The 12,301-nt window shown below is 47.4% G+C and overlaps 1 protein-coding gene across 8 annotated transcripts in view; it reads right to left on the bottom strand.

Annotated features, from left to right (window-relative positions):
- CAMK2G (calcium/calmodulin dependent protein kinase II gamma) overlaps window positions 1-12,301 on the bottom strand; it is a 57,485-nt gene that overhangs the window by 17,720 nt on the left and 27,464 nt on the right. For 4 of the 8 annotated variants that reach the window (XM_080926917.1, XM_080926920.1, XM_080926919.1 and 1 more), the window contains exons 10-14: window positions 12,175-12,297; window positions 8,431-8,514; window positions 8,183-8,225; window positions 5,759-5,821; window positions 3,814-3,857 (exon numbers count right to left, since the gene is read on the bottom strand). In XM_080926917.1, the coding sequence (XP_080783043.1) occupies window positions 3,814-3,857; window positions 5,759-5,821; window positions 8,183-8,225; window positions 8,431-8,514; window positions 12,175-12,297 (357 nt within the window). The remainder of the gene's footprint in view (window positions 1-3,813; window positions 3,858-5,758; window positions 5,822-8,182; window positions 8,226-8,430; window positions 8,515-12,174; window positions 12,298-12,301) is intronic. The other 4 variants (XM_080926918.1, XM_080926922.1, XM_080926921.1 and 1 more) reach the window with 1 other exon arrangement.

Below are 12,301 nucleotides of genomic sequence, written 5' to 3'. Positions count from 1 at the left end.
GAAGCAAAGTCAGGAACATCTGTATGACTTTGACACTGGTTTTACTACCATTACTAACTTATATTAATAATTATAAAAATGGCACACTGCCCGGCAGGGTTTCTTTGCGCCCCCTGGCTGTCCTAGAACCCTCTCTGTAGACCAGGCTCACCGTGGCAATATTTTATTGGTAGTAATCAAGCTAAAAGTTGTCTTCCTGACCTATTTTTTTCATCTTCAGGTGGTCAATAGATCTTAGATAGTTTTTCTACTTTAAAAATGGGGTAGGTATGATATTTGTTCAACAGTTTAACAGAAGGTTCTCATGCCACCACACCTGTGATTATCTCCCTTCCCCTCCCTGCCCACACCAGTACAGGTCATGCTGGGACCAACAGTCGGAGTTGGTCTGTTAACTTTGGCCATTCTGTTCTAAAACATTTGTTTCTTGGCCTCTTACCCCATCACAATAGTAACCTGTTTCTCAGGAAAAATAAAAAAAGCATGGCTTAGAACCCATTTACAGAGTACACATCAGAGTCAGACATACAACAGCTACGTTTTCCACGTTTCCAGTTAACCAGCCACTCGGTCCAGAGCCCCCTCGACCCTGCAGTGCGATCTAGCTTTGCTGCGCTCTTGTTCCTCTTCAGCATCTGTTCTTTTTCCCTCTCCTTTGCTAAAATCTCTCTTTCCAATACCTTAACAACATATAACTCCCATTTTTTCTTTTAATAATATCCTTAAGTTTTCATGTTTTAGACTTCTAGGGGAGAAGGAACGCATTAAAATTCAATAGCTGATTCTGTCTCCCACTTAAGGCCTCTGGAATCTAAATTCCAGGTTACACCCCGCAATCGAGTTTTACAGGATTTATTTTTATTTTATGTGTACAGGTGTTTTGCTTTCATGTATGTCTTCCCACCACATGAATACAGAGAGCATGGGGGCTAGAAAACGTCATCTGATCCTTGGGAATTACAGTTACAGTTTTGAGTTGTCACATGAGTGCTGGGAACTAAACCCAGGTCCTCTCCAAGTGCAAAAGGTAGGCCATCTCTCCAGCCCAAATCAATATTTTTGGTTGGTGTGTTTTTACAATGGGGTAGGGAATTAAGCCTAGAATCATGTATACACTAAGGAAATGTTCTATCACTGAGACACACCCCTGGTTCTGAAATCTGTATATATTATAATTATCTTCTTAGGGTAATATTATATGGCTATACTAGACAGTCATCTTTGAAACTATTATCTTAAAAAAGTTTTAAGTCTGTCAGAAACCCAGTGCAAAGATGGACCACCACATGGTAGAGAGAAGCAAGAGTCAAGGGTTCAGGGCCAGAGATGGACTTTTCCCTGGGTCATACCATGTGGTTTCCATGGCCATTAAAAACATCCCAACTGGATATGCCACCTGTCCCTTAATCTCAATGAAATCTAAATATAACTGTCTCCACCTGAACAGATACTTTATTCCTAACCACTTTGTTTAACAGTCAAGGCTGAAACACTGTCTGATGGTTTTTTTTTTCTTTCTTTCCTTCCTCTTTTTTGAGACAGGGTCACTCTCTGTAGTCTGGCTGTCAATGTAGACGGAGTCAGCCTCAGACTCATGAAGATCTACTTGCCTCTGCCTCCTTTGGCGGGAAGGGGTGGGGTGGTGGTGGTGGTAGAGGGAGGGTTTGAAGACAGGGTTTCTCTGTGTAGCTCTGGCTGTCCTGGAGTGCTTTAGTTAAGGTTTACCACTATACCCATATAATTATTAATTAATTAATTAATTAATTATGCTATGTGGTTCAGGATAGACATGACCTTTTGACACCACTGCCTTCCAGGTACAAAGTTCACAAGACTGTGCCCCAGTGCCAACCAATGGATTCTTTGAAAATCGCCCATACCCAGTTTGAGCCTTTTTGGACACACCTGTAATCACAGCAGGTATTCCCTTTGTTATGAGTGCAGATGGACCATGACTTCAGGTGATCTCTGTGCTGACTTAGAAATTTGTACCATCATACTTGTCTGGTCAGTAATAATTTTGAATATTTTCCCTTGATATTTCTGACCATTATTTCTTCTGAACCTTCCTTTCACCTCCAAATTATAACGTATTTGACACCTCTGTGCACAGTCCTTGCCTTCTTTCCATCTCCATGCACACTCAGACATCTCTTCACTTTTCTTGTTACAGGGATTGAACCCAGGGTCTCGTGCATATGAAGGACACCCCAGCCCTTCAAATCTCTATCATCACCCTGACATACCTTCCTCAATCAGGCATGCAGGTTTTCTACAGCTCACACTCACACCGCCAGGTCTATTGCTCAGATTATTGAGGCTGTTTTGTTTCCTGCACTGCCCAAGAATGCAACTCAGGGCCTTGTTGCTGTCTACAAGCCCTGGTCACAGTTTTGACTACTTTTCCCTCTCTTCTCTGTTGAAAGAATTTTTTTTCTTGAGTTGAGGTTTTTCTATGTCATCTTAAGCTGTCTCACCCACAGCACTACCCTTCGGAGACTGCCTCCTAAGCACCCCTGCATGCCTGGCTTTCTACCTTTCTACCGTATATCTTGTACTCTAGCGTGACAAAGAGCAGCAATATCTATGCCAACTCATACAAATGTATCCTGATTTTTTTTTAGGTTATAGAAGTGATGTTCACTCGGTTAAAGAAAATGCATTCAGGTGTAAAAGTGGGGGGGGGGGGGGGAGAAATCGGGTTTTCTGTCTTGCCCTCACCTTCAACTCCATAGCTTAGTAACAAACACCAAATGAGCTGATCATCTTCCTAAGCCCCAGAGCTTCCCAGAGCTTGTAGGCCTGGCCCACCTTGTTAACAGCCTCTTCCTGTTTGGCTTGGTCATCTTGCTTGTGTCTAGAACCAGGGGGCTCCCCTAAATGACAGCTCTGTGTGAGCAGGTGTGAGCAGGTGTGAGCAGGTGTGAGTGGGTTCTGAGAGCCCCTCCTCATGGCAGAAGAACACAAAAGCAAGCATGCAGAGAGGAAAGGAACAAGAAAGGAGCAGCGGAGGCACCTGTATACAACCCATGACTGTGCACCTAAGCACCCAGGGAAAGGCCCAATGTGTGCTTTTGTTAGAGATGATGGTTCAGATAATTCCTTGTTTGAAGTCCTCTGATGTGTCAGCTGGAGGGTTTCAGGACAGGATGAGTTCCTATCCAGCATCCCAGTCTAAGGACATTTTCTGCCTTCAACCTGTATGTGTACCCTTTACCCTGGGGGTGTCCCCAGCTAATCGCTTTTCATCTGGAACAGGCCACTATTCCAGGTCCTGACTCACCCAGGAAAAACTCCTCTACCAGATGGACATAAGCTGTGACACACCATGTCCCTTCACCTATAGGCGCTTCAGACTCTCTGTGGCATCTGCCTGTGACCTAGAAGTGGTTTACAGAAAAATACCAGAAAGAGAGTAGTGGCTTCAGGGTCCCAACATGGTTCCCTGCCTGAGTTACTATGGCATGCTGGCTTACTCTGATTAAAGGGGTTGTGCATAGAGGGACAAGATTAACCAAATGGCTCAAACAAACCAAACACCTGGAGAGTCCAGCCCTGGAGATGAGGCTGCTGTACAGGAGGCAGGCCCAGGACCAGCTCTAGGACATTCTAGAATCAATCCCACAACATCTTTCCCATCTACCCAAGGAGAGGAGACACACATCCTCTCTTCCTTCTTGAACCAGTACAACTTGCTGTCCTGAGCACAAAGGCTTAAAACAAAACAGCAAGGCCAAGGTGCCTAGAGAGACTCCCTCAGCAACTGTCAGGAGGGAAGCCAGGCTCTGGTCAGAGACCTGGAGAGATACCTACCTTGACACCGCCATCTGACTTCTTGTTCAATAGGCTCTTGGCAGCTGTGAAAACAAAGAGACAAGTCATGTCTCCAACACCACATCCTCTCTCCAACCTGGCAGGCAGATCTGCAAGAAACTGCTGAGCGAACAAGGGACCAGGAGCCTCCACAGCTCCTGAAAGAAGGCCATTCATTCCAGCAGCTCTTCTGCACGAAGGGCATCTTGAGGGGTTCAGGGCCATGGCACATTAGGACCTCCTCTGCCATGGATGAGGGCTCAGGAGAAGCAGACACTGTGCTTAGGAAGAGAAACCATATTCGGTACAAGAGCTTCCTGGGGCACTGGGAGCACTGTCCGAAACAGCTTCTCTCCAGGCCTGGAAACAGAGTGCCAACGTGTAAGGGTGAGGGCTCCATTTCTAGACACCATGGAAGTCCTCTTGATGGACGGATGCAAGACATCTCTGGAGTTTTCTCAAGAAAATAGTGTCACAATTCACAAAGGAGACCAGACGTGAGGACAGACAGTCACAGACACAGAAACCGGGACCACCTACAGGAGGGTTTTGCCAAGGGGCTGAAGCCTTTCGCTGGGCAGTACCTCACCAGTTTACTGGGCTCTAGCTATGGCCCTTTTCCATTCTCTGGATCCAGCAGGAAGGATCGGCTAGAATTATGAGCTGCTGAACAGATCCAGCCAGCCATGGGGTGATACACCAGGCTGTTGATTACACCAGAGGCCACAAAGGTCATAGAAAGGCAGCAGACAGAGGGTGAGAGTTCTGGAGGGCACAGGGAAATAGAACCAGTCCAACTCTCTAACCCACCTGACTGCGATAGACTCCCGCCTGGGTTCTACCACTTATAAGCTGTGTTTTGTGACTGACCATCATGAGTTGTTTAACCACTTCTAGTCTCAAGTTCTTTCTTAGATGGGATGAAACTGCACCTAGGTCACAGGACGGTGGTGGAGATCTAATGGGATGCCTCAAAAGCACTTGGCAGAGTGCTTGGCACATAAGGAGTGATGGCTACCATTGCTGTGACTCCCGCTAGTCTCCCCTGTTCTTTAGGTGGCCATTCCTGTCCAAGCAATGTTCTATCTTTCTCTAGTGAGAGAAAGTGGGTAACTTCATCCCGACATTTCAGTTCTCATAGAAAAAAAAAAAAAAGTTGCCCACTGTTATATCTGCCAGCTGGTTTTCAACTCAGGATGCCCACTAGAATCATTTGGAAAATTAAAAAACAAAAACAAAAAACACTTATACTTATCCCATCCGCTAAAGATCCTGCTTTTGTCTGGGGTGGGACCTCAGCATCAGTATTTTGTTTTATGAGCTCCCAGGTGGCTGGTGGTTCCTGTATAGGCAGAGCTGAGAACCTTCAACATACATGTTCTTAAGTATCTCTGTGTTACTTGTTAAGATCATTACAGAGATGAGGGAATCAGAGGCAGGAGAGCCGACATGATTTGCTCAGTGTATAGTAGGGCAAGAATTCAAGCCAAGGGACAGCTAACCATATAGATTCTGTACTACACAGCCTTCTAGACCTGGAGGTCAGTAAACTCCAGGCTCCAAAATTTTGAGGCTTTCATCGAGGGTGTCTTAAATGGTGCTGCAAAAGTCTAGTCTTAGCACCAGACAGCTTCAGGCCATGCCCAGGGTTGTTTGCAGGTCAAGCCCTTGGGCCATCTGAAGGAAAGGCTCCTACTGCCCAACTCCAAGTCCCCAGGCTACTGCCTCCTGAGAGTTGGCAAGCGCCCAGCATGCATGGCTGGTTAGGAGCCTTCATAACATCAATGTGCTTGCAGATGCCAAGTTAGGTGGTCCGTACGGCATGCCCATCTCAGCCCACAAGCATGGGACTCGCCTCCCTGGTGAGTGGGCCTGGCATGCTGGCCCTACTGTTGGGGTGGCAGGGAGCCAAGGCAGGCGGTCAGGGAGGACTCATGCCACGTACCTTGCCCGGCCAGGCCGGCGGCGCTCGCGGCAGGCGAGGCGGGGGCGGAGCTCTGCCTGCCAACTGAGGGGATACAATCTCTCAGTGCACAGAGCTGCCGCAAAGCCACGGGGGCCAGTCAGCAGCGAGCATGGCCCAGCATGAGGCGTAGAACTGCTGGCTGCCCACGCACAGCAAGGCCCAGGTGGCATGGCCAAGCCAGCCGAGCTGGGGTAGAGGAGGCACCAGGGGACAGACTGAGGAGGCGGGAACAGCCAGCCCTACAGCTGGGGGCCTGTGAGGCTCAGACAGGCTGTAGAGACCACCATGCCCCTAATTCATGGCAATGGTTTCATTAGTTGCCCCCACAACCGCTTTAAGTTAAGAGTCTGCAGGTAAAAGCCTGACCTGGTGGGGAAGCAGGTACTTTTTTTTTGAGGAAACCAAGCTCTGGTTTAAAAGAGCCTGTTATGAGAGTGCCTGGAGCACAGAGCATTTCCCTCATGACATTCCAAGTAAGAGGGAGGGACTGGGGCATGGGAAAGCTCCCATATGGCCCTTGGGTAGCTACCTTTATGGGTAAGCCTCAGCTCCTTCCTTAGACACAGGTCTCTCTCTCCCTGTAAGGAGTGAGCAAAGAGAGATTGCTTTTCTCAGTCTGTATTTCACTGTGCACTGAGGATGAAGAGACCCAAGAAGGGAGCCCCAGAGACAAAAGAAAGGCTCTCCAAGTTAGTTAGATGCCAATATCTTTCCAACTCCTCATGATCCCCTTGGATCAACTTGGGTCTAGCTTATGCCTGAAGAAACAGGTGACTGTCCTTCGCCGCGCCTGTAACGTCTCTTTCTGTAGCCCTATCCTCACATGCTCCATATCCGGGGCAGAAGAAGCCAACATGGAAAACCTGTAGCATCATTTTGTTTTTGCCATTCCTTCTGACCCAGGCTCCCGAGGAACCAGTCAAAGCTCTTTCCTTACAGAGCCCAACTGCCTAAAACCAGGACACTGATGTCCTGAGATGGAGAGGGAGAGGGACACGTAAGCCCACTTGCTTCTGACTGGCCAGACTACACAAGCAGCAGCCCGCCTTCATGTCTCTGTGACTCAGAGGAGAGAGGAAGTATCACCCTACAGGCAGCACAGAGATGCCCTTGAGCATCCTCTAAGAAGGCTCTGAAATCAAGAAAACAAAGCTGCAGGTCCTCAGAGGGTATGAGCACTGTGGGGGCTGCCACCCTGTTTCTGTGGGAGGCAAGAAGCCACATGCTTCTGCTCTCCTCTGAGAGGACACTATGACCTTCTTCTAAGGTATACTCGGCATAGGAATACGCCTCCAAAACAGGGTTATCCTGGGCTCACTATCCAGTCCTGACATTCTGGAGCCCTGTGGTCCAAGGCAGGAGCTTGTAGAGCCCCTAGCTTTCCTGCCTGATGCCTCCTCCAAGCCAAAGCTCTCCAGTTACCCAGAACCAGGTCCCAGCAGGGTCTGTGCTCAAAGATGCAAGCCCTGCTCAGAATGGCCACCTACTGTAACCGGTGGGTGGCTGGCACTCCCTCACAAGCCCCTCTCATGGCGGTGCAGGAGATAAGCAAGGGAAGAGTCTTGTTAGAAGGATGAGAAAGGGGGGTCTTTAACCAAAACAGCGAGGCTGGGGGTTAGAGGAAGGGAGGACCAAGGGCCAAAGCAAGCTGGGTAGAGACCTCTCTGCCTTCAGTTAAGTCTTGGCATTAATCTTTTCCTCACAGAAAAGCTACTGTGCTCCCAACTGAGGGCCAACAGTGAAGGTGAACGGGGTAGAGGGGACTGAAATGTCTTGCATCTTAAAAAAAAATGTCAAGTGTGATTTGCAAATTACTGACCCAACTCTCCCAATTCCTCATGTAAATGAAGTGAGCTCCTTTACCTCTCAGCCACTGGCCTCTTCACTTTTACAGCTAGTGTCAGAGAGAGTACCGTACTACCACACGCTTCAGTCAATGCAAAAGGTTTCCACACCTCCAATAATTTCTATTAGACACCTCTTCTTGGACACAGTGAAGAGATGATGTTACATGGATGCAACTGAGAAGACACACTGTACCTCATCTCTCCTTTTCCTTCTGCATATTCTCCAATACGCTAGACTGGCTAAAATCTTAAGAGCACTGAAGAGTCTTTGGAGAACTACACACAGATGGGGATAAGCCACGTGGGAAGCTGGGCAGGCTACTCTTGGGTGGTCTGAAGAAACAGAATTCATAAACTGGAGCCTCAGAAAAGCCCTTCCCTTCACATCTGAAGAGACTGGATAACAGAAACCAGCAGCTGATGCCTGCATAAGAGGATCCTTTTTCATCCCGTTTAGGTGTTGTTGCCCGAGACAGCTATTCAGCCTGGACTGACCGGCTTCCATTCCTGGCCTACTCACCTCTGCAGAGTAAAAGTGCACACTGGGAACACATACCTGAAAAGTTCCTGGAGACAAGCATGGTTGTGAGGATGGCACCCTGTGGAAGAAAGGGTCCTATGAATTCGAATGACAAAGGCAGTTCTTAGCCAGAGCCTAAAGACATGAGATTTCTGGTGCCCCAATATAAACAATCTTCACGGCCTAGTCCCAACAGGAGGGGAGCTTCCCTGTGGGACCAGGCAGGAGCTACACTGTCAAAAGCCCCAAGTCTGAGAGGCCAGTGATCAACAAGTAAGGCCCACCTTCAGTTTTCTCCGGGCGTTGAATTTGCGTAAGCACTCCACCGTCTCTTGGCGATGCATCATGGACGCCACCGTAGACCGTTGCTGGAAGCCAAACAGACATGCCCGTGAGATCCCCATCACTCACCCCTTGCCCCTTGCCTTTGTTCCCCATCCCCTGAGCACCGACAGCTGCGCCAGGTCAGGGTCACACACTCTGCTACCCCAGTGCTGACCAGATGAGGTCACAGAAGGGAAAAAGCCTTTAGAACAGAAGTGCCACCAACTCAAGGTGATATAAGGACAGTTTGAGCAAGAGAACAACCAAAAATTGATGTGGTTGCAGCTGAGAAAAAGAGAGTATCTGTTATGATGTGATCCAGTCCAGCGACCGATCCGTTATGATGTGACTGGTTTCAGCAACTGATTACGGAGTACTTGCTGTAGTCCAGACTCTGCACAATGAGACACAGGCTCCTGCTCTACAGAGTACCAACAAGGTCTTCCATGAAATTGCGTCCTAAAAAGCTGAGAATAACCTTGAAGCAGAAATTACCTTTGTTTTTCTATCTCAAAGCCCCAGGTTGGCCTTCAACTCATGGCCTTATGCTCTCAAGTACTGGCATTATAGATGTACACCACCTTTTTTCATCACTTTTCTTTTTAACCCAATGTATTTAGTTTTAATTTCCTTGCCTCCTTAAACTGAGCCCACTAGATATGGTCTGTGCACCCTTGACGGCTCAGGGTCCTAACGTAAGCATCGTCTGTTATGTAATACTATGATGTAATAATGTCCCTGGGGGCTACAGAGAACTACAGGATTGTAAGTACTGGGTCCATAACAATGACCTCCAACAGTACTTCTGCGGTTCTTGCGTGCCTGGGTTGAGTTGGTTTCACTCTACGACTGCTAACTCAGTCAGCCAGGCTCTATGGCCTAGAGTATCTACACCTTGCCTTACCCCTAGTCACTCCCTTCCCTGGTTCCCAAACCACTTATCTTTATCTTTCTCTACTCCTGTGTGTGTGTGTGTGTGTGTGTGTGTGTGTGTGTGTGTGTGTCCTTACTTGAGCCCAGGGTAGACCTCTCACCTTGGCTCTGAAACCCCGCTTTCCCTTTGCTCTCTAAACTTTCCTTCCTCAATCAATCTCCTTCTGCATTAGATTCTCTTTTATAATTGTTACATTATATCCAAACTTCCATCAAACAAAATCTTAAACAACAACAATACCTACTAGAATTAGAGGACACTATATTGTGTGAAATAAGCTGGATGTACATACAGGCATTACTTACTATATGTTCTCTTTCATATATGAAAATTAAGAACAAGAAAAAAAAGTAGGTAGCAGAAGGATGTTCTTTCGAAGGACCCAGGTTCAGTTCCCAGCACCTACATGGTGGTTCACAACCATCTGTTAACTCCAGTTCCAGGGGATCCAATGCCTTCTTCTGGCCTCTGAAGGCACCAAGGCCCCATGTGGTGTATCTACATACATGCAGACGAGACACTCACACACATAAATCTTTAAAGTTAAGGCCAGTATTAGTGATGCCTGGAGCCTGGAAAGGTGTGTGGGGTAGGGGTATTGAATAGCGCACAGTGTAGATGTGCAAATCGTCCCAATTAACGGTGCACATTTATATGTAGAGATACGAATTAACAAAGGCAAACAAAAATGAACAGTTTCCTGAGTAGTCATCTTCCTCTAAGGAACATCAGCCATTTGCTCCTTCACTGCCTGGCTTCCCGGCCTTCTCAGCCTCAGTTATCTGGAAACAAGTGAGTTTCTCTCCCTATCATATCCCACTATCTCTATGAAATAACCAAATCATGGCCTCTCCCCTGTCAGAGCTAAGGTTCCTTCTTATTCTAGTTGAGGACTAGCTCAGTATCTGGCTGCAGCTGTTCTCACATAGGCCCATTTGTTTCTTCGTTCCCGTGTCTCCTCTGATTATACCGTCTTCTTCTCAACCTCTCTGCATGACTCAGTTTTCCTTGTCCTTAAATGCTGGTGTTTAGAGGCCATCTCTTCTCAAGCTTATGATAAGAATCTGCCGAGCACAAGAACAACTTCATATATCTTCAAGATCACCCATGAAGAAACGACAGGCCACATTTCCAACTTTTCGCCTCTACAGCCCCCTTTTCCACATTCCATGACCTCTTTTTGGTGCTGGTATGGGAACCCAGGGTTTCATGTATGCCAATAAAGCATTTTACCACTAAACCACATGCCCAGACCATTCAGCTGGATTTCTTACTGCCCAGGTGCCCCAGCTGCTGGTTCTTTAACGCCACACTCAGTCCCCTCAAAACACAATCTTGTTCTTCTGGGTCTATGAACTGTACTGCTGTCTGCTCACTGATCAACTAAACCGAGACGCACTCACAAGTTCATTCACTCCTTAAGCCCAGACATTAAATTCTTCGGATTCTCTTGAATTTGGTGACACCACCCACTCCCCCATCTTCCCCCTCAGCTAAGACCTCACCTGGCCTTCCTTAGACAGTTATGACAGCTTCTTGTCTCTCTGCCTCCAGCCTCAGTAAATCCACTTTCTACAGAACTTCCAACGTGATGTTAAGTGCAAATAGCATGCTCTAACACACTACGGTTTAAAATACAAGCTTCAGCTCTTTAGGTAGAAATTGGTATGACAAACAATCTTTTTGCGGGGGCAGGGAGGTTGGTTTTTTGAGACATGGTTTCTCTGAGTAGCCTTGACAGTCCTGAAACTTGCTCTGTAGACCAGGCTGGCCGAAAACTCAGAGATCCACCAGCTGAGCACTGAGATCAAAGGCTGCACTACCACCCAGTATCATGCTTGCTTGCTTTCTTTCTTTTCTTCTTTCCTTCCTTCCTTTCCTTCCCTTTCCTTTCCTTTGTTTTTCTTCCTCATTCTTTGGCAACTCTAGTCAGGTAAACCAAACTACTTAGCATTTCTCACAGGTGACCATCTCCTGTGGCCTCTCACTTTCTCCATATTAACTTCTGTCTGCAGGGTAACACCTGGATAGATCGCCTTCTCCATAAAACCTTCTATGACCCTAATGCCCTCAGGGGGCAGCAGACACTCCTGGATGTGTTAACTTTTTGTGTGTGTTTGTCAGATTATAGGCATGGTTGCTTGTTTGAATGCCTGTTTCCCCAAATCTTTGGTGCAAAGACCATGGATTTATCCATCCATCTCCAGGAACCATCTGGTGACCAGAACCAGAGGACGTTCAATAAACATGGAAAATGGCAAATGCACCATCATTCAAGAAGCTACACTATATCATACCCTTTCCATTGTCTGCAAACAGGTGATTCAGCTTGACAGAACAGTGAATGAAAACACAGTGTATCAGCCTACACTGACAGCCCAGGAGAAGTTCCTCTGAACTCAGCTGAGCTTCAGAGGCGTGTCTCAATACTTCAGGATCCTCTTTTGTTTATACACTGGGTCCTCCTCAGAGTTGAAGCCCGCGTATATCCCAAGCTTGGGACGTCACATTGGGGTATCGGCTGTTTTCCACCATCAACTACTTCTTCTAACTCAAGAACAGAACCAATTCACAGCCTCACAACAAAAAATATGAGAAACAAGTAAAGCCCCATGAGCATTTTTTGACAACCAAGTCCTCCTGATAACATTCATTGACCTCGGACTCACCCCTCCGCCCCCACCCTCCTTCTCATTCCTCATGTGAGGAGTGCAAGGAGTATTCGAGGGCTGCCACCCCCAATCTCCAAGACCAGGGAAAAGACACTTACACAGACCCATGGGTGCTTGAGAGCCTGGTCAGCCGTGATACGCTTTGCAGGGTTTATGGTCAGCATCTGGTTGATCAAGTTCTTAGCTTCAGGAGTGACTGTGTCCCATTCTGGTGATGGGAACTGA

This window comes from Micromys minutus, assembly GCF_963924665.1.
Source record: "Micromys minutus genome assembly, chromosome: 12".
In the NCBI taxonomy this organism is placed as follows: Eukaryota; Metazoa; Chordata; class Mammalia; order Rodentia; family Muridae; genus Micromys; species Micromys minutus.
This window is presented reverse-complemented; position numbering and strand designations above follow the sequence as displayed.